The sequence below is a fragment of the Cebidichthys violaceus genome, unplaced genomic scaffold (assembly GCF_023349555.1).
Source record: "Cebidichthys violaceus isolate CVI_PGR_0920_01 unplaced genomic scaffold, fCebVio1.0.p SCAF_10, whole genome shotgun sequence".
Classification (NCBI taxonomy): Eukaryota; Metazoa; Chordata; class Actinopteri; order Perciformes; family Stichaeidae; genus Cebidichthys; species Cebidichthys violaceus.
The window spans coordinates 13,013,199-13,035,860 of NW_027176263.1; the positions used below are offsets into that span (position 1 = coordinate 13,013,199).

At 44.7% G+C, this 22,662-nt stretch overlaps 1 protein-coding gene across 6 annotated transcripts in view; it reads left to right on the forward strand.

The window, feature by feature from the left end:
- The window catches only part of cpeb3 (cytoplasmic polyadenylation element binding protein 3), a 34,732-nt gene extending 15,125 nt beyond the window's left edge, over positions 1-19,607 (forward strand). For 4 of the 6 annotated variants that reach the window (XM_068726544.1, XM_068726517.1, XM_068726535.1 and 1 more), the window contains exons 4-11: positions 838-894; positions 4,341-4,364; positions 5,772-5,939; positions 7,303-7,392; positions 14,820-14,938; positions 15,432-15,546; positions 16,022-16,203; positions 17,395-19,607. In XM_068726544.1, coding sequence (XP_068582645.1) covers positions 838-894; positions 4,341-4,364; positions 5,772-5,939; positions 7,303-7,392; positions 14,820-14,938; positions 15,432-15,546; positions 16,022-16,203; positions 17,395-17,622 — 983 coding nt within the window. In that variant the 3' untranslated portion in view covers positions 17,623-19,607. The remainder of the gene's footprint in view (positions 1-837; positions 895-4,340; positions 4,365-5,771; positions 5,940-7,302; positions 7,393-14,819; positions 14,939-15,431; positions 15,547-16,021; positions 16,204-17,394) is intronic. The other 2 variants (XM_068726525.1, XM_068726561.1) reach the window with 1 other exon arrangement.
- Positions 19,608-22,662: the final 3,055 nt, after the last annotated feature.

Consider the following 22,662-nt stretch of genomic DNA (forward strand, 5'->3'; position numbering starts at 1 on the left):
ACCTCGGTTCCAGTTGCCCCCCTCGACCTTAAGCCCCACCCCCACCGCGGTGTCAACGTCGCCGGGCCCATGAGGGCTGTTTATTTGCTAAACATAAACATCGATGCGTATCCGAGTGAATGTGTTGCTTCACCTTGCCTCTCCTATATGACTATAGGTAGGCGGCTTGTCTGGCTGCGTGTTGAGTAAAAAGCTGGCGTAGGCGGATTTTTGACAGAGGGCCCTAATCTGAAGTGGTTAGGGATCAAGGGTGTGCCTCTGCGGCTGCCACTGCAAATTATGTTGACAGTGAGACTGCAGTGTGTTTTGTCCTAAACCAGGTAGGCTATTTCTGCCTCGGCTCAAGTGCTCGATTTTTCTTGCTGTCGCCTGTGCAAATAGGACGATGGCGACAACCAGGAAGACGTCCGTTTAGTCGTCACACACCGTACCCTCTCCCTGCAAAAGCACTGACAGATGGGCCCTTGTGACACGTACACGTTGCCACCGCAGCAGAATGCTCGTTCTGTTGAATTCCTAGCTTTATAGCTGTGTGTGTGTGTGTGTGTGTGTGTGTGTGCGCGTGTGTGCGTGTATATATGAGATATGCAACAACAAAGGTTTCCACCTTTTTCCCAACTTTTCTTTTTGCTGGTGTCTGTGGTCGTCCTTTGTGCCATTGTATCAATTGAGTAAATTTGGTGTTTATTCATTTCATGTTCAACATTTCATCATGGCTGCCGACGGTAGAATGGAAATATAATGTCTGTCAACAGGGCGGCTTTTATCGCCGATTTCCATGTTTTCCCTCTTTTGTAAAATCTTTTCTTTTCTTTTCTTTATGTCTTTCTTCAACAGGACGCATGGGCCTGAACTTTCATCATCCCGGAGCGGAGCACATAATGCCATTGAACAGTAAGTCACATTTTATTGCCCATCATCTTATTCTCTGTCTGGAATTCATCAACTGTCTCAGTTTTACTGATAAAAGTGTTGCAGCTGCTTTTTGTCCTTTTTTAAAGGATTGAAAGGGAGACACCCCAGGTGAATAGGGTGAAACATTGTGAATACATACATTAGGGCAAAAATAATTGTATTACATGTTTTCTGTAAATGTGTGTTTAAATATGCAAATTAGGCAATTGTGTAAATTTGCTTACATATCCAGAACAGAAATCTGAAAATTGGATAAAGCAAGGCTCAAAATTCTTCTTTCATTTTGTTGACATATTTGAGTCAAAGGTTTTTACAGGATTTCTCTTTTTATCACTCCATGAATCAGCCATAGAAAATAGTTTAAGGAGTAAAGTTTTTTATGAATGATGTGCAAAAACCTTTCTGTAAAACCTTTCAGAGTATACATCGACAAACATCCAAATGTGTATTTTGGATGTTTTCTTTCCCCTAGCCTGAAGCAAAATAGCCCAAAATCTCAAAATTGACCAGTGCATGAAAACCAATGTTTTTGCCTTTGGTGTCTCACTTTGACAACGGGAAGTATTGTTGTTTTCATTTAACCCATATACCCCCTAAACCACAGTGGCCCATGTGTCTACCCCCTTTGCTAATGTCTGGATTCCCTGACACCGTAAACCTAGGACAGACTTCTAAGCACTGGGGCGAAGCCCAGATGACCTGTGAATAGCGCTTCCAAAAATACCCCAGCATGTAAAACTAGACCCCCCCCCCCCCCCCCCCCCCCCCCCCCCGGTGTCCCACCAGCCGGCAGATGACCAACGGTGACGGGAGACGAGCCAGAGACACAAATCAGGTCTTTAATCCCACAGGGATGCCACAAGGTTTTTCAGCCCAGGCGCTGCCATTCCGAGTGCTCTTTATTTGTTGAATATGAATATAGGAATACCAGGGACATGATTTCTTAGTGTCCTGGAGGCCCATGTTTTTTTTTGGCCAAGCCCTTTTAGTTCTTTTAGAGGCAGTCATGTTTCCCATCTTTTCGTTCAAAGCTCAGAAAAATACGGTCGTCTGGACTGACTGGAGATCAGACCAAATCAGCGAAACCCTAGTTTCCTCTCTGGACATGTTCAGTCGGGTATAAAAATTGGTAATTCAACGGACATGTAACGTACGAATTTCCTCGGTGAATCGGTTTCTACCATCACATATTGACAATCCCTTCCTCATTTCGCTCCTTTCATCGCGCGTATCCTCGGAGAGCGTGTCCCGGACTGACGTTAAACTGTCGTGTCATGGGATTACACTCAGATCTTCCGAGTCCGTCAGAAGCGGCTCTCTCCGCCGTGGCCTGTGATGGGTGTAGACGGGGAAGCTTTGGTTTAAAACTTGAAAGTGTTTCTCCTTCATTTCGTCCCATTAGCTTCGAGGCGCTCACGCTGTGAGAACCTGTAAGGGCCTCCGCTTACTCCGGATGGTTTTTAGCACTTGAAGTGACGAAGAAAGGGTGTTAATAAAAGGAGTTGGTGAGCGCAGGTCCTCTAGTCAGATTTATTGGTGTTGTTCACTCGACAGCTTAGTGGAAGTGTCTTCGACTTTGAAGCTGAGCAGAGCGAGGAGACCTCAAACTCATCGTGCCCAAAGGAATCACTTTCAAACGCGCAGTTTTCTCTTTCTTGCTCTCCCTCGTGGGTTGAGTTCTCTCTCACTGAGGCTTCTGACGGCTTCCCACGTAACGTTTTCTTCATTTCGCCCTGGTTGCTAGGTGACTTTGTTTCTGCCAAGGCCAGACGGCGAGAGGGCAAAGCTGAAGAGAGAGGCTGCCCAGGGTTTTGGTTTGGAGAAACAGATCTTTTTAATGAAAACATAGCAAGGGAGAAGAAGAGGCTCAGAGACAATATATTCCCAGAGAGAAGCCAGAAGGGCAAGTCGCACAATGGGGCTCTCACAATGCAAAGGCCCATATTGTTTTTTTTTGAGGCTTCGTGACTGATGCGTTTAGAGGAGCAGGAGGATCAGTTTGGTAACGCTGTTACCCTCTCCTGCTGTTTGCTTGAATTTGCCCCATCTCAAGTCACATTTTGCCTCCCGGGTGGCTTGCATTCTGGGCGCGGCAGATTCAAATTGAGCTTGAGGTGGGAAGATTTTCAGAGATTAGAGACAAACACTCAAACGCAATCCTGAAATGAGATGTGGTGTTTTAACAGGTGGTAGTATTCGGTTCACCTTGATGAACTGGTACTAATACGGAACTTTCAAATCAATATTATATCTTTCTCAGTGGATGGCGTTTGCATGGTTGCCATGGAAAAAGCTCAGTTGTCATTCACTAAATAGTGAAAATATAGTCATGTGATAACAAATGGTTGTATAAGGTGGGAAGACTGAGATGCGCAGAAAGCTACCAAATGGACCTTGACTAACGGGAAACAATGTAGCTCCTTTTGGCAAAAAGAATCTGAACTCAAGGTCCATTTACAGCTTTATTTTTTCAGGCCTTTTGACAGCATCTCATAGTCTTCCTCAGCGGATGGAGATTGCTCAGTATTCATGGACCTCAGGTCACGTGATAACAGTTGGTTACACATGGAGAGGACAGTGAAATGTGGTTGAAAGCTCTGGGGGGAAAAAGCTAGTAAGCTTTGCACAGTTATCTTTATTTTTTAAGATGTCACTGCAGTGACACGAGAGTTACAAATCTAAGACAAAAGATCATTTTGACAACTCTCACGTGTGACCAGCTGATTAGATATAAGCGGTCACAACGCTGTCCCTTCGCCCTTGCCGTAGATTTCGATCCGTTTGGCCGTCACATTGTAGCCTTTTCCTCCACCGCTCCCCTCCTATCTGCATGCTATCCTCCCTCCTCAGAGCCTCAAGGCTGCCACCCTCTCCTCTCCTGTGGGAAGTTTCCACTCGCACCTGGCCTGCCGTACCTGACCTGAGAGCAGCGTTTTAATATTCCACCGAGGCCACGATAATGACTAACCTGCACCACCCTCGGTCCTGCATGCACTCTGCTTCATGGCCTCATTTTGTGGATATGCGCAGAAGATAATCATGAGCGCCAGCTATTTGTGGGCTCATTAAACCGAGATTATGATCTCGGCCCGCGGGGCGTCGCGTTATGCCCCTAAATATCTGAGCCATTTCCATGGCTAAGCCTCGCCTATAGCACCGCACTCCCCCAGCATCTGCACGAGTCTGTTTGCCAAAGCAGGTGAAGCAGGTTTACTGAGGGCTGCCGTGATAATCGCCCTCCTCCCGTTGCCGAAGCTCAGGCAGGGGCCATCTGTGGTTTCTCCGTTGCCTTAGAGATGTTCCTGGCTTTTGGTTTATTTCCACGAAACCCATGTCTCTGTATCTCTTTCCTCCCCTTGTTCCTACCCCAACCCACTCCGTCTCTCTCCTTGTGTTTCTCCTTCCCCCACTGTGCTGACAAGCAGCCCGGAGCTATGGCCGCAGAAGAGGTAACGTGTGGCACTTTCTCTGGGGTTCTGCTTGCCATGCCGGCCACGTCTCTCTCTCTCGCTCTCTCTCTCTCCGAGGCTGGGGGGGGGGGGGCGGGGGCCGGGGGTCACTATCTGCTATCATCTGTGCTGTGATTGAATGAAATCATATTAATTTCGACAGTTTTTCAGTTTTTCCATGTTGTGCGTTTTGAATCAACATGGGGCAAGGGTCACCCAAATCTGTCTATGTGAATCTTGGATGGTGAGAGGAGAAAAAAATAAATAATAATAATCTGATCTATTCTGAGTCAGTGCTGTAACGTTTATAATGTGCAGTTCTTAAAAACAAAACACACCCGACCTGATTCGGCACAAGAGGGATCTCATCTCTCCAGCGTCAGTGACGCAGCCACCAAATCAAACACTAAACCTTTTCAAATACTGTCACATGTTAAGCTCGAGTGCTGCCAAAATGAATCTGGAGGGGTTTCATGACGCTGACTCAGAAGGGATTCATCATCTGAATGGCAAAGACGGGTGCTTCCGACGTGGCTCATCTCTGATTTGATGTGCTTTTTTTTTTTTTTTTCTTTTTTTTTTAGGACTAAAATTCTGTCTTTCCTCAGCGAGGAGGAAAAGCTGCTGTGTGATTGTAAGGTCGTTGGGCTGCGTTACACTGTGTGTTACAGATTAAAAAATGGAACAACCTCCCACATTTATCAACCCTGCTAAAGAAAGAGAGACGCATGTGGTTCCACTGCACATTACATTTGGACTCTGCACTAGTGGAAGCCTCCCAGTGGGGGACATATTTTGTTCAGACTTCCACACGCCTAATGTGTCCGACAAGAATACCTCAAAATGTCAAAAGTCCCTCCATTTTCAATGTGTGCTGCAGTTCAGCATGTTGAGGACTGGTACTTTAATGAGGATTAGGAGGAGTGGGAGCCACCAGGAAGTTGGCGCGACGACATTACGATATCGCGATTGTAATTTGATCTACAGTGTGGGCAAAAGTATGCAGACACCGAGATTATACACACATGCACACGATTGTTAAACGTCTTCTCGACTTTGGAACCTGGAAATCTTCATGTACATTCATGGGCGTCCTCATACTTTTGGCCATATGGTGTTTTCTTTTTTTATTATTATTTTTAAAATAATAACAGAATATCAATTTGGGGAAAAGAAAAGATTTTCAATTGGCATTGTAGTTTTGTACCAAATTGAAAATATGATCACGGAAACATCATCGCACTTTGTTGACAGACTGAGTTTTCAATTCTGAGGGTAATCTAAAACTGATTCTGCTACATTAATGGTTTCCAGATGTGATTAATTCATTAATTCATCTCTCACACCCCCCCCCCCCCCCCTTTTTTTTTGTCTTCCTGGTGTCCTTCTCTTCCCCGCTCCTCCCAGGTCGTTCCTGTCTCTTCCCCTTTGAAGACGGTTTCCTCGACGACGGTCACGGTGACCCATCCTTGACCCCGGGCCTGAACTCGCCCACCCGCTGTCAGAACGGAGAGAGGATGGAGCGCTACTCCAGGAAGGTCTTTGTCGGAGGCCTCCCCCCTGACATAGACGAAGGTAAACAAAGGATCCTTTATCATCTACTGAACTTCAGGCTCTTTTTCAGCACCTCCCTACTGCAGGTATTATGATACACAATGTATCGTACATTCACTGGAAGCCTTCCAGTGCAGCCTTTGTCTTTGGCTGTTTGCCACTAACGGTTACACTGAAGTATTCGAGGCCTGCTTAAGGGCACCTTGACACTCCTTGTTGAGGATATTTATTTTACACACTATCAAACCACAATAAACGTCTGTTTTAAAGCCTGGGTTTGCTGCAGAGTTTCAAGTTCTTACACCCCTAACCAAAGAACAGATTTCTGAGAGGTTATCATAGTTAAAGGAACAGTTCAGGAAAGATTTTAGGAATGACAGTTATTCACTTTCTCGCCGAGAGTTAAATGAGAAGATTGATACCACTCTCACATGTGCATCAAACATGAAGCTGCAGCCGGTTAGCTTATCTTAACACAAAGATTGGAAATGGGGGGGAGATCTGCCCCCAAGACATGGTCTGGCACAGAACCCAGCTGTAAGATGACAACACATTGTTTCTGCCATGCACTTGTATGGATTAATCAAACAAGACATTTTGTTACATTTGGACAGGTTAGCTGTTTCCCCCTTGTTTCCAGTATTTGTGCTAAGCGAAGCTAACCAGCTGCAGGCAGGAAACTCCCATTTACCGTTGTGAGTGGTATTGATCTTCTCGTCTAGCTCCCAGCAAGTAAGCGCATAAGTGTATTTCCTAAAATGTTGTGGAACCTTGACAGTCCTCCATATATCACTGGGTTTGCTGTAAAGTTTGAAACTGAAACACCAGTGAGTCCTAACCAAAAGCCAGAAAATGTAATTTGTTGTACAGACCAGAGCCAAATCACAGTAACTTCCGCTTTTATACGCCTCAGAGAAATGTCCGTATAGCTTTTAAATTTTTTGTTCTGTTTTTTTAACCCTCACAATCTATATCTATAACGTTTAACATGCTTTGGTGTTACATCTGTGACCAGCTACGTCACGGACCTGTAAGAGTTTACTGTTACTATGAAGTGTTTACTTCCACGTGTGTCTACGCCCGTTGCACAAGCGCATGATGCACAATACGTGCCCTTAGCCGGCTGAAAAATTCATGAGTTTCCACAGCACGAGTCAGCCCAGTGCAGAGTGGATGCGCACCGGCCTGCGTTCCTGTTTAATGCAGTGGCTACCACTGCAGCAGGAAGGAACACGGCAAAAAATAGAAACCCGTGGCTGTCTCAGCGCTGAGGGTGGCTCTGCGTGGAGTCCGTCACATGCATATTACATGATGGCATCTTAGCATGTCATGAAAGTAACATTCAAGTAAAAAAAAATGTCTTCTGTTTTCTTCAATTTCACAGATGAAATCACCAACAGTTTCCGTCGCTATGGGCACCTGGTGGTCGACTGGCCCCACAAAGCCGAGAGCAAATCCTACTTCCCACCTAAAGGTAACAACAGTTTCTCAGAGCATAATCTGTATTATTTTCCCATCTGACATCAAAGTCTACACCAATAAATATCACCTCGGGTGCGTTGCCATTTTGGAGATTTGTAAAGAGTCATGTTACCCAGAATTACGTGGCTCCTGCTGGGCGAGCATGGAGGTGTCTGTTTATTTGAGCGACCCCATGCAGTCATCTCCCAGAAACGCACACGCAGTATATGATGACTCCATAACTGGCCACCAAGAGTTCCGACCCGAGAACTGTTTGCTTGAATGAGTACCTGAGGAGCGTGAAAGTTTTCCTCCGTTCTGCGCAGCCTCTCGGGTGTCAGTTTTTTCCCCGGCAGGTGATCAGAGCAGCACCACCCTCTTCCAAGCCTCCACATCACTCCTTCTGGCCCAGGAGCTGCTGTGTGTCATATTAGGAAATCTATTAAAGACGCTCTGGAAATAACTGACATTCCATAGGCAGATGGTAATACGCTGCATCTGGAGGACCTGTGGAAATCTCTGCCAGTTTCTCCCCCACGCTCATTTTTCAACATCCCCTTTTTTTTTTTTTTAGCTCGGGAGGATTATTTTGAATAGGCTTGTCTCTACTAATATCCAAAGCCAGTAGGAAAAATGTAGCATCCTTTTAGGGGAATGAATGAGACGCCGCCATGTAAGGGGCGGAGACACGCGGGACTAGTGATCTGTGTAGAATTCATCTCGCACTCAAATTTAAAAACCCCTCCCCACTCCAAAAATCTGAGGGAACCTGCTGTTTAGAACACACTCTCCATATTAACTGGCAAGGGAGCTTGGGCAGATGCCTGGTGACTGAGTACTTAGCGCTAATAGCTTCGGGGTCGAGAGCAAGTGCACATCCGCTTGTGTGGTTGTGAGTGCGTCCTACCGCAGCGCTGACTGTGTGACGGCTGATTTACAGATGGGGGATTCGCCTCAAGAGGTCACCGGCCTCTCTCCGTGTTAAACGTCCTTCCGAACTCGACCCGAATGGAAGACGGTTGTCACTTTCCGTCCTGCTTCACATTAGACGTGTGTCTGTGAAGTTACGAAAGTGTTTTGGTTTAGGGATGACTCATATTGTGGCTTAGTCCAACTTCAGAGGAAGGCGAGCACTCATTCAGCGTACTGAAAGAGAACTGGCGACTTAGAGAGGAAGTAGGAACGGGGATTATCTAACTTTGCTTAATGCTCTTGTGTTTTCACAACTTCTAAATTGTATTGTAACTTTTCCCCGATTATTTTATTCAGATTGACCGCTTACATACATCGTCGTGCAATCTTTGGAACTAGAGGCGATATCAAGACAGGGCTAAAGGGAAGAGTCACCTTTTTATTTTTTTCTAATTTTAGTGGTTTGGTTCACTCTCACAGCTCTCATTAAGGTTGTTTCCAGTCACAGCAGGCAGCTGTGGAGCATTAACTTGCTAAAGAGCTAGATATTTCTCTCAGGATATGGTGGAGAGGAAAAACCGAGCTAAAAAAGCAATGCACTTGTGGCCAGAAACAGGAAGTAGATGCTACTCTGTGTCTGCTGGATGTGTAAACCGGCAACTGCTTGTAACATTTATGAGAAGATTATACATCAATGCTTGTTCCAATGCCCCCAAGTGGTAAGAAAAACATTTAACGCTGCTTTAAAGTTATACCAGTGAACAATATCATATGGCGCACACCTATTCGATGCTGCTTTTTTCGGTCCGCTCACTTTTAAAAAAAAGAGGCCCCAATAAGCTCTGGTCACTCCGGTGCTGTCACTCACACACCCTCTGTGTTGCTGCCAATGAGCTTGAAATGCGAGGGAGCTATTTCTGTCCGTGATCGGGGATAGAGGGAGGAGGGGGAGGTGATGCTGTCAGTACGCCGGAGCCTGGGAGCTATAAGCTGCTACAAATGCTAATGCCCGCGTCATGCTGCAATAACAGTGTGTCACACTTGGTTGAAGGCTTCAGAAGGTTACAACTGAAGATTACTTTTGACCCCAACCAGTCATTATCAGCTTTTGTAGTATTTTTTTCATGTAACACGGATGCAGCAAAGGCTCAAATAATGGCGGCGGAGAAGTGCTGCAGTGGCAGCAATCACAGTATTGCATCTTACTGCATTACTCCGGCCTCGGTCTATCTCTTCACTCTCTTGCAGGGATTATATCCAGTGAGTCACTTCTTCAAATTGAGATGATTTGTGACGCTTGATTTTCCTCCTCCTCCACTCTATCTGCGTTCCAATTGCTCCAAAGCCTGGGGCCTGTTTGTTTTTAGGAAAGCAGATGTTTGTGTCTCCCTCCGTCCGTCCTACCAAGCCGCCTTATCCCTCTTCTTCTGCTGTCAGCAGTCGGTCTGTTTACATTTTGTGGCAGAGTTACGACCCCCTGCAGATTTCTCTCTCTCATTTTGGCTGCATCTATGCTTTCCCTGAAACCTCCAATTTGTATATTTTGTTCTCTGGTTTGCTCCCATGCTTCTCTGACGGCGAGTGGCTGGATTTATTTTTCAATCATTCTGTTCACAGGGACCAAACATGTCTGTGTCCTCGTCGCCTATGTGAAATGAATCTGCAGATACACGTAAGAGTGTGAAAAAGATAAACCTGGATTTGAATGCCGCTATTAAGTCCAGAGAGATGCACCTTGTGACTGTGCTCACTCCGTTTATCGAGTCATGGTGGATTGGATTTCAGCAAAGTCAACGCATCATCCAGTTGATGAAGTAATGGAGAGAATAGGAGAGCAATGTGGTACGTGGATGAAGTCAAGTATCAGGTAGCACCAGACAGGTAGCAATGCATTACTTTCACTCGGCAGTGTATTTTTAGACCATTGAGACCATCTGGGTTCATAACTCAAAAGTTATCGAGAGCATTTTCTCGGAGCTGCTTTGCTTTGAACTCTGACACATTATATTTGGATTTCATGATGTGGAAAGCACTTAAAGGGATCATTTGACGTGGATTCACTTCATTGCCGAGAGTTAACTGAGAGGTTCGATACCACTCTCGTGTCTGTACAGTAAATAAGCTACCATCAACAGCAAATTAGCTTAGCACAAAGACTGGAAATGACGGAACAGCTAACTATAACGTGTTAATTGGTGAGCTTTAGAGGAACTGCTTGCCAGATGTTGTGACTTGTGGACATAGCCAGGCTTGTTGTCTTCCCCCTGTTTCCAGTCTTGATGCTACGCTAAGCTAACTGGCTTCATATTGAACATACAAATTAAAAAACTCCTGGCAAGAGAGTGAATAAGTGTTATTCCCAAAATGTCAAACTCCATTAAAGGTAAAATGTGTAGTATTTAGGGGTATCTATTGCTAGAAGTTTTCCTACACCTTTGGCCGACGGGAAAAGGTTCAGTTTGTTGCAATCTGCAACCTCACCGCTATGTCGCCAAATCCTACACACCGCACCTTAGAGGGAATCATTTGACGCGTATTCACTTCATTGAAGAGGGTTAGCTAAGGGCATCGATACCACTATTATGTCTGTATGGTTATGAAGCTACCATACAGCAGCTAGTTAGCTTAGCACAAAGACTGGAAACGGCGGAACAGCTAGCTAACTATAAGGATAAGGTTTAGTGAGCTTTATAAGAACTGTTAGCCAAATGTTGTTTCCTTTTGACAGAAAAGTTGTTTCCACCTGTTCTCAGTCCTAATGCTATGCTGAGCTAACTGGCTTCATATTGAACATACGGAATGAAAGTGTCTCTTCTAACTCTGGGCAAGAAAGTGTATTTCCCAAAATGTAAAAACTATTCCATTAATACCCAAACCCTAGCCTAATGCTGTTTTTAGGTAGCAATTTGCTGGTTAAGTCATCGCAGTTAGGGACTTAGTGTCTTTGCTTTTACGGAAATTTGACAAATAGTCGTCAGATTGCTGTTGATGTAACCGTCCATCTCCTCATGAGTCGAACTGCTGGCCCCCGTGACAGGAAAGACTCCGTCCTGCATGAGGTCACTGGTTTGCCTGCGTGACCCGCGAGGCACTCTGCCTATCGTTTGTCTGTAAACAGAGCTCTGAGGCTGGAAAATGCTGCGGGTGTACGTATTCCCTTCCTCCCTGGACAGTGCTGGGAGCTCAGAAGCAAAGCCCTATAAATCTCAGGCACGAGCCACTGCAGATCTGCGCTTTCCTCCCGTGGTGTAAGCCTCTGCACTGCGCAAGGCTGATGGAAAAAGACAGATCCTCAGCCCCATTCAGGGTAAATATGAGGGCATTAAAGCGACATTAGAGCCTTGTGGAATCTGGGCCATGTTCGTTTTACTATGTGCACGCCGACCGCTTTGAGTATCCGTGTTCTTCAGGCTTTCGATCATGATGGGACAAAAGCAGAAAATGCTAGGCGACATTATGTTGTCCAAAATTGAGTGTATTTTCATGCCAGATGACACAGAGGCCTACTTCTAGGATTGTAAAAGTATGTTTTAAAGCCCAATAACACTGATGTCTATTAAAGACATGCAGTTTGCCTTGAAGTATGGCATCTTGTAAACGTTAGTTTGCCTGACAGGTCTGAGGGATGTCACAGAAGTAAACACGGGGCCTTTATGGTTCCTTCACCGTAAAATCGATCGCAGCTCATGGAAAAGGCTCGTGTCCTGCTCTCCATGCCCTCCCGTGTATTTTTAACCTCCCTGCCTGTACAGTATGGCACTCATTCACGCTCCTTCTCTGCCTACCTTTTCTCACTTTTCTCCCCTCTCTTTCCATTTGTCTCACTCCTCTCCCCCTCCTTCCCTTCCTCTCCTCTCTCTCTCTCTCTCTCTCTCTCTCTCTCTCTCCTGCCCTGGGTCATGGAACACGTTGTTCCCTCCTTCAGACTGTATGAGCTGCTGGCTAGCTCTGCCTTTTCATGCTGTTTTTGTGTGTGTGTGTGTGTGTGTGTGTGTGTGTGTGTGTGCAAGACTGCAGTTGTTTTTTTCTCTGAGGGGGATGTCAGTGCTAAACCACATGATTTCTCCCAATGACAAACCCTCTTTATGTAACCCAGCGACACGGAGACTGGGGTCTTATGTCGGGGTGATGACGCGGCACGTGGAGAACGATGACAATGCACAAAATCCTCTTTTTGTCGAGTCTAATTCTGTTTTTTGTTTTTTTTGTGGCTGGCCCAGAGGGGAGTTGGCTCTGCGTTAACCAATTACAAGAAGACAGAGATTAAGCGGGTCACTTAAAGCAGCTGATTGCAATTAGTTTGGTGTTGTGAATATTTTATGTTGTGCCCGCGATGGTACAGCCCGTTATTTGAGAAAAAATCACCACGCCGAGGTTTATTAGACGAGGTTACTTGACTCTACAAGGCTGATGATAACAACCGCTAAAAACTTTTAATTAGTAAGAGCCTCTGTGGTTACTTTGCATAACACTAGCTGCAAACAATTATGTTAGCATGGAGCAAAATTCTGATATTAATCCAAAAGGGACACGCGGATAATTATGGCGTCTGTGTTGCCATCACTTCATCGGTCCTCTCGAGGACCTGCTTCTCAATACTCACTGCCTTTTCTTCTCTTACTCTCATTGTTGCCATTATTCTAATACTTTTTTTATTCTGTTGTTGGCACATTAATTGACCTTGGGGGCCTTGTGAGGTACTTAGCAGCCTATTAAATGTGGTAATTACATTGATCATTTTTTATTTCACGCTGTCAATAGACTTTTTTTTTTTCTTATTTATGGCGGCACTACTTACTAAAATCTATATCCATTGCAGAGCAGTGAATGTGTGGCTCAAGCAGAGCACATTCTTGGCAACACAGATGTTCATTTTAATATTATTGTTTCTAATTTTTGCATTTCTCCGCAACCAGAGTTCCATTAGCTATAAAAAGGTTTTTGATGTATTCCTTTTAGAGCTGAAAGCAACACTGCTTTTTTTTTATTTACTGTCTACTAATTATTATTGATTTATAGATTAGTCCTCAGATAATAGCGAAAAATGACAATTATAATTTCCCAAAGGGACGTCCCCCAGTTTACCGTATATATGACAAAGAAAAGCAACAAATTGCCACATTGTGAGAGGCTGGAACCAGTTTATGAGGAAACAAGCAAGACAATCAAACAATTATCAGAGTAGTTGCAGATATATTTCATCCACTAATCGACTGACTCAAAGTTTAAGCTCTAGTTCAATGACGTTTCCTGTTGCACATTTGTCCACTGATCTGTGCACATGCGCGGTTCCATTACACCTCAAAGTCATCAGGTTGTAACACAGAGACTCGACATGCCGCACGGTGACGCAAATGTCAGAAAGACGCGCGTCACGTCATTGTGAGGGACACGTCACAGGAATCGGGACACGCGTCACGCACACCTGCTTTTTTTTCCACTCCACCTTTTGATGCACACTGCCTGGGTACGGCTCTTTTTTTTTCTTTCTTTCTCTCCTTTGCCCAACATTGAAACACAAAAGAAGACGTGATTGGAAGTTGGAGACAGAGTGTACTCCAGTAGAGTTCTCCGGGCCTGCATGCGTGATTGCGTCCACTTGTGCATATCTACCAGTCCCACTTTGCTCCGCCCGGACGGCAGCTCATATTCCCCTGACTCATGGGGGCCACAGGTGGTGCTGGGCTTCTGCTTACATTAGCAATGCACTCACAATTTACAACCTATTGAAAAGACGCCCGCGTGCGCCAATATCTGCTGCTTTTTGACGGCGTTGCAAATATATTCACCTTTGTCTCTTTAGGCCAAAGTGTTTGGTTTTTATTGTATTTGGTTGTCAAAAAGTGGCTCTTTTTTCCTTTCTCTGTATATATCAGATCCCCTTTGCTCACCCGACCCCTGTGGCATTGTGTGATGGATGTAACCCCTTTTTTTGTTTTCATCCTTCCTGAAACGGCTTAATAGCTCTGACCTTGGATAAGGTCTCTGCTCTCAACGCTAAATAATTCAATAGTACAGAGTGACTGTCTGAATTGCTCTCGGCCTCGCAAAGACATCACCAAAACTCTCTCTACCTGAGCTCACTCTCGGGGGCAGATATGTGAGGCTGGGTCGATTTTGCACGGTTCTTTCAGAAGTGGAGCACTCTTAGCCATTTAATCTGAGGCAGCGCCGACAGCGAGGTGCTGGCTGGAGAGAGTCTTACGGAGGCGGGCGAGGCAAATGAGGACGGAGAGGAGCGGGCCACAAGGTCGTCTGCCTGCCTGGAGACGAAAATGTCTGAAACTGTGAATAATTACACGGAGAAAAATTGTATGGGGGCTCGGTCATGGGATTGTGACTGAAAGAAATACTCAAATGTTTTTGGCTTGTTGCCCAGAGGACAAAGTTTAAAGTATCATGGTCACAGGGTATGTTATATATATATATATATATATATATATATATATATATATATATATATATATATATATATATATATATATATATATTTCATATATTAAAATCCACCTTTGTTCTTCTCTCCAGGCTACGCCTTCCTGCTCTTCCAGGAAGAGACTTCTGTCCAGGCCTTGATCGACGCCTGCATCGAGGAGGACGGCAAGCTCTACCTGTGTGTGTCCAGTCCCACCATCAAAGACAAACCGGTAGGTGTCAGAGTGGTAGAAGTAGATTCATGTCTTTGCATGTCCACCCCATTCCCCCCACCTGTCCTAAACAGTTCTCTTCAGGACACCAGTTTTTCTTCAAGTAATTAGAGGCTGAGCTTGTACTTGCACATGTTGGTGTTATGAGCTAAATGCTAACGTCAGACCGCTAATCTGCTTGCACTGACGGTGCTAGCATTTTCATGTTCAGCGGGTATAATGTTTATCGTGTTATTTTATCATGTTAGCATGTGTTAATTAGTGTCAAACAAAAAGCACAGTCGAGGCTAATGGGACATGTCCTTGGACAAATTGACATTTTGACAGGTCAGGGGATCATTAGTATTCATCCTCTGGGGACCCTGAATGTTTGTGTAATGGCAATTCAGCCGATAGTCTGGACTAAAAAGCGACATCGTCATCCATAGAGCCAAGCTGCTGGCACGGCAAAAATAAACAACCTTCTAATATGTTTTCCTCCTTTGTCATGCAGGTCCAGATCCGTCCCTGGAACCTGAGCGACAGTGACTTTGTCATGGACGGCTCCCAGCCTCTGGACCCCCGCAAGACCATCTTTGTAGGGGGAGTGCCGCGGCCCCTGCGCGCAGGTAACGTACTTATAGGAATGGGATATCTTTTTTTTTTTTAGCCTCTAAATTGGCTTCATAACGTCGGCTGGCACGGAGGCCGGAGGCCATAATGAAAGTTCTTCCTGTGAGAAAGCAATCCTCTACTCGGGTTTCCAGGAAGCGGGCCAAGTGGTCGTCATGTTAAGAATTCATGGTGTAATGGAAGGCTCAGGCTTTCTGTTCTTGGGATAAACATCGCAGGCTGGTCTGCAATGTGACCCCTACTAATTATACCCGCAGTTTGAGACCGCTGCCCTGATGAATAGTGCAGTAGGGTGGATTTTTTTTTTGCATCACTTAATAACAGTGTCAATCACAAAAGTTAAACCTCTCGCTTAGTTTTGAAGGCTTTCAGGTTTGAAGGGGAAAAAAATGAAAGGGTCTTTAACTCGCACACAAACTCTTGGCTGCAGCACTAATCGCCTCTCTCCCTCATCTTTTTCCTTCCCTCCAGTGGAGCTGGCTATGATCATGGACCGGCTGTACGGAGGCGTTTGCTACGCCGGCATCGACACCGACCCCGAGCTCAAGTACCCGAAGGGAGCCGGCCGTGTGGCCTTCTCCAATCAGCAGAGCTACATCGCCGCCATCAGCGCTCGCTTTGTTCAGCTGCAGCACAACGACATCGACAAAAGGGTGAGCGAGTTCACGCACTTCCCCTCACAGCATCCGTCCTCTGAGAGGAAAGCATTGTCTCTACCGCAGCTTTGGGTTGCTGTGTTTTGTTTTTTTTTTCCCCGCAGTCATTCCTATAGCACAAGCTGCAGAGCTGCTCTCCCGTGTAACCAGAGCTTTCATTACAGCCGGCTTTTCAGACTCAACGCAGCCCGCAATAACGGAAGGCCAGGCCCCGGCCGCGCAATAACTACGGCCTTTGGCTGCCGGAGTCCCGACAGATGTTTTCAAGTTGCAGACACATAGGGTTTGCTTTAATTATAGTAGCTCTCTATACATGTATATCCACTCGGGGCTCTGCTGCAGACGGGTTATTTTAGGCACGCCGGGCCAATTTGCAGCGGCGCAGATCGTGACCAAGAGAGACTGGTCGTCAGCCAGGAAGCCGAGCCTCTGTCGGGCGGGGCACTCCACCCCACCTCGGCTATCAACGTCAATCTCCAGCGGGAGTTTAGGGTGTCTGTATTATGACTTGGAGTACAAGTTAAAGAACATTTACCAAGGCAACAAAGGGTTTGGTAAACGACACGCTTTTAAAGAATCTGTATCCGTTGCAGAAGGGGAGCACATCCTGGAGAATAGTTGTGGCATGGAACACGTTTTTTTGCCATTTTTCCATCAAATTTTCTCTTTTCTGGCCATTGGCATCCACAATTCCATTAGCCGTTAAGTGGCTCTCGATGACGAGACACGGAAGCTTGTTAACCTTGGTCAGCTTCATGTCCGCTGGGTTGATATTGGCTTTTAACGGTTTCTGCATGGCGGTGTTCAGACTTGCACTGTAGTCGACGCAGAGTTGAGCTGAGAGGGTCGTCTACTGTTGAAGGATTTAATGACCTTTCATTTTCTGGCCGTGCTATAACGAGGTTTAGCGTCCAACCCCTGCCCGCTTGTGCTCCGAGGCGTCTCCATGGCGACTGAGCTCTCATTTCTCATCTCCCCCCGGCTTAGCGGTCAAACTCGTTTCACCGGTGGACGGAAGGATACCTGCCTGGTTCTATTTTAGAAGATTGCAAAAGAAGATTGCCTCGCATGGGGGGGGGGGGGGGGGGTTGTGGACACTGGCTTCAAAATAACGTTCGATGTGTGTTAAGCCTGTCTGTGGATGAGACTAAACTAAACGCCTCCTCTCGATTCCCCCTTTCTTCCCAGGTGGAGGTGAAGCCGTACGTTCTGGACGACCAGATGTGCGACGAGTGCCAGGGGGCGCGCTGCGGGGGGAAGTTCGCCCCCTTCTTCTGTGCCAACGTCACCTGCCTGCAGTACTACTGCGAGTACTGCTGGGCCAGCATCCACTCGCGGGCCGGCCGAGAGTTTCACAAGCCACTGGTGAAGGAGGGCGGCGACCGCCCGCGGCACGTGTCCTTCCGCTGGAGCTGAGGGGGGAGGGGGGTCGACGAGTCCGCCCCGCCCCGGCGAAACCCGCACCTTGACCCCTAGAAACCCCCCCCCCCCCCTCCCCTCCTACCCTACAGGCCGGGACAGCGCTGGAACCCCCCCCCCCCCATCCACAGCCCCACCCACTCCACCCTGCTCCCCCGCAAACACCTCATGAAAAAAAAGCAAAAAGGATACCGTCAAACACACGGGACTCTCTTCATACCACATGGCTCTGAACTTATCTTCTACTGCTCCCCTCCGGAGAAGCATTGTGTTGGGGGGGGGTGAAATGCGAAAAGTCTATCAGCTTAGAATTTGCACTTTGGCACAAAATCTCACACACACTCGGGATGGTATGTTCGACGCCCGGCTACTTTCAGTTCCCCCGTTCAGTTGACTGGGTGGTGTGGTACGTCCTGTTGGACCCCCTCCTTACTGAGACAGAGGTGGGACCATACAAATATTTAAAAAAATATATATATTTTTTTTGTTTTGTACCTATCTATACAAACATAGATAATTAGAATTTTATGTAAAAGGAGCATGCACTTATTTTCAAAAGCTGTAGTTATATTGCCCCTACTAGAAAAACAAATTTACCAAAGGCAAATGAAATGAATGCATACGGAAAAGCTAAACAGGCGGCGCGAGATGTAGCAGGACTCACCAGCTACCCAGTAGTGTGGGCCCATATCGCCCGGAGTGACAATACCACGGCTGTATTCGCTCTCAATTCTGACTCTGAAAATATGAATACCTCATACGCGCGATCAGATTAGTTTGCTTTTGGTTTCTAGGTCTTTTATTTTTCTAATAACATACTTTTTTAGTGTTATGTAAACGTAATGCTGCAATAGCTTTGCTGCTAAATCTGTGGTAGGAACAGATACCACAAGTACTTTATTCAGGCTAGGGTGTAAAATAACAGATAGCAGATCAAGAGGAGCACCTAGTGTTGTAGAATGACGAGCCATCGCGGGGAGGGGAGGGGGGATTTGGGCGTTCCCCCCTCGGGACAACGATGGCTACCTTTTGTGGGGGTCGGGGTGGGTTCAACCCCTTCCAACTGCATGTTTATTTCAATCAGGTTGCTGCATGCAATAGACTTTTCAGTATCACGTCTACTATTGGATTCTGCCCATGTTTGCACAACACGCTGCGGACGTAGAGTACGTTCGAACTCGCACGAAACTGGACGGCAACAGGGAGGGCTGGAATCATGGCGGCTCCCATACAGAGCGGGGAAGAAAAAAACAAAAAACAACCTTAATAATATCACGAATCAAATTAAATGTAGGATTACCATTTACAACTGTCTATGATAGGTGAAGTACTTTTTTTGCAGTGATTGTTGATATAATTGTGCAATTTTTTATACCGTACGTAGTTAGGTCTGAGTATGCCTAGAACTGTGATTCGCTTTAACTGTCGTCAGTGTCCGACATAGAAGTCCTGTGAAACTTCATAACTAGTGTATGCACACGTATATATGTTCTCTCGTACACACACTTGCACCAGTATACACGGAGGCCTCTCAACACACACACACACACACACACACACACACACAGACACACACACGGACGGCTGTCTTTCTTACGCACACAAACAAGCCTACAGACGAGGCGGCGTCTGATCGGAAGAGAAGGCGCGACAATGTGAGCTTAAACCGAGAACCAAGGTCTTTAATTTTTTAAACCACCGTTGACAAAAAAAACCGAGAAAAAAAGCGCACGTTTACGTCTCCGAACGCAACCAAAGAGCTCATGTGTTCGACCTTGAAAACAAAAAAACCGCCGGACACGCAGAGCGAAACAGCCACCTGCAGAGGAGCCTGAAGGTGCGTTTGATTTATGATGAGGAAACTAGGGCAGGTGGGAAGGGGAGTTGGGGCGGGTGGGATGAAAATGAAACGTTGAAGCTACTGGAGGTCGATAAACTGAGCTCTGCACGTGCTCTCACTACATTGCTGGGGGGGGGGGGGGGGGGGGGGGGTGACGTTGCCACATGTGCAAGCTGGGGTTACCATATTTATCCAGATTTTTTTTTTGTTCTCCTGCAAAGCTTGAAGTAATGGACCTGCTAAATAAAAAAAAATGGTGGACATCTATATATTTTAGTTTTTATCAAAAAAGTAGCTTAGAAACGCATTGGCTGCTAGACAGGGCGGCAAGGGGGTTCGGGGTGGGGGTGGGGCCAATTTACACTGGTTTTTAGAAGTTTTGTGGACAATCCGAACGGGATCCTACATCAACATTATGTGTGTTGTCTCCCCCTCCCTTCTTTTTTTCTTTTTTTTGTCCTTGAGGTGTGATTGTCCCATGCTGGCGCCCCCGCAGTCCCTTTCTCGTTTTAGTCGCAAACTGTTTTTTTTTTTTTTGCTTTAGGATAGATGTTTTTGTCGTCCAAGAAAAACGAATTGAAACTTAAGCTGAAGATACTTTCTTTTTCTTTTTTTTATTGTCAAAAAAAAAGAAGCTAACCATGAGTAATAATAAGTATCCCTATGAAAGTGAATTCTGGGTGGTTTTTGTGACATTTCTTTCCCTCACCCAGACAGCTTTTCTATGTTCGTTCCTTCTCTATGATAGATATTTGTTATGCACTACTCTTTGTATCGGAACAGTTTGACAGTCAGCAGTTCTTTTTGTTAAAAGACAACAAAAAAAGAGACGACAAAGCGTGCTTTCTGACCGACAAGATCTTTTGCAATACCTCAATTTTGAAATATATTAGGAGAGAAACTGCTATTTTCTAAGTAAGTTTATTCAGATGAAAAAAATATATATTAATTTAATTCTTCAAGAGAAATGATTTAACCGATGGTTGACTTTTTTTTATTATTTTTATCATGCTTATTTGCTTTTATTTTAAGAATTAATTTTTTTGAAAATGACAACAACTGAAGGAGCTAGAGCTTTATAACTAATATAATGATGTAGTTAGTGAGAATACGGTCTGCTTTATTACAGTGGACGTTAGGGTGAGCGTCCCACTGGTCAAATTGGTCGAAATATATCAGAGAAGAGCTCTTTAGGAAAATCAAAATAAACTATCAGGTGCTCAAGAGAGAAAAACTAAACATATTTCCCACGTTTTTGTATATTTATAATCAATCATTTACTATGCTGACCAGAGTTGTGAAAGAGATCTTCTGTTCATTATTTTTTTAAGAGAAGTTTTTTATGTTTCCTAAAAGTATGTGCTCCCTTTTGTTTTGTAAAAAAAAAAAAAAAAAAAAGGCAACGTGACCCTGATTTGTTAGCCTGACATTGTTGGGAGAAGAAAAACAAAAACGGAGACTTGTGAGAGTCACTTAACAGCTGGAGGTAGAGAGACGAGAATGTTATTTTTAACACAAAAACAGACACACGTGTTTTCACCTGTAACTTGATCGAAAGCCCCCAAGGTGCATCAAATTGACTGGTGGCCTTCTATTCACGCAAGACTTGAATTAGTCCCATTTTTTAAGGCTGAGAACCTTGATTCTTTGTTGTAATGTGCAATACTGTTTGTACTGTTTGTAGAAAAGAAGAAAACAAGAAAAAAAGAGGCATAAATCTTTATTGCAGAATTATTTTCATTGCAAGCATTGTGATTCACTAAAATCATTTTCTACTGTGTATTTACCTACTCTACCTGCTAGTACCTTCCAGTAGTAATGTAGCCTTTGTACTGAGAAATTTTCATTATTTTTAGAGAGTTTTGCTAAAAAAGAAATGAATTTAAACATATTTACATATTTTCATTTTTATTTCGTATTCTCTTTCTTTACAGACTTCTTTCTCAGCCATTAATAGTTATTTCTGGGGGAGACTTTCATATCTGGTCAATGTCATTAATATTATTTTGTATTTTTACTTGGAATAAATTAATTTTATGATGCTAATTCTTTAAAAGTTTATTTTTTTCATTTGTTCACTTTTTTCATTTTTTTTTGTAAGCTGAAAAAAAACAACAACTTTGTGATATTGTTACTAAAGTGTCTCGATTCTTGAAATGCTATAAGCTTTGTTATGTGTGAACTCGCTGATGTTGCTTACATTAGTGTGTAAATGATTTACGGAGAAAAAAAACCTAAAAATCTATTCACAAACAGCAGATTGGTGGTTGGTGATGTTGAAAGTGATTCTCAATGTAAACAAATGAATGGGCAATAAAATACAAATGGCAGAATGGAGCATACGTGATGTAATTGTGGAAGATGGACAACACCGCTGACCATTTACATTGCTACTCCAATAATACCACTACTACTACTATTACTACTATTGCCACTAACTCTACAAAAACTCATCCTCACTTTGTGCAGTGGAGAGCAACACTTGCTCACAAAGGGAAACATTCAACAGTTCCTCCTAAAGAAACAGCCATGTCACATCCTCTCTCTTTGTAGTCGGTTCGGCCCCTGCAGAGTGCACCAGTGTGATTGTATTTAAGTATGAATGTAAATGTAGAGATTCACTGTGTAACATACAGCGTTTGGGAAGAGCATGTATAACTGTAGAATCTTAATTATACGTAGGAGGCAATTAATGGTATAAAGTGTTTTTATTCTTCTTCCCCAAGTTTTGGTTTGTTGGGGGGTTTTTTTGTTTGTTTTTTAAATCCTACATTTCCCCTCCTAAACTGCCTTAAAAAGAATAGTTTGACATTTAGGGAAATTCTCTAAATAGCCCTTTTGCCAAGAGTTGGATGAGACGTTTGACACCACTGTCATGTCTGTACAATAACATATAAAGCTACTTATTAGCAAGGCAACTATTAGCTTAGCCTAGCATTAGCCACCCTGCTACATAACCTCCTGTAAAACTACTGCTTGTAGTTTTTACACTTTGGCTTGTGTACAGATCAAAGAAACAAGGTGCAACATGCTCATTCGTGAGCTTTATAGGTGTTAGAAGGCACGTTTCTGGACAGAGCCAGGCTAGCTATTCCCTCTCTGCCTCCAGTGTTGATGCTAGGCTAATATGACCAGTAGTTGGCTGTAGTTCATTGTGAAGCTACAGCCAGTTAGCTTAGCGTAAAGAGCTATCACAG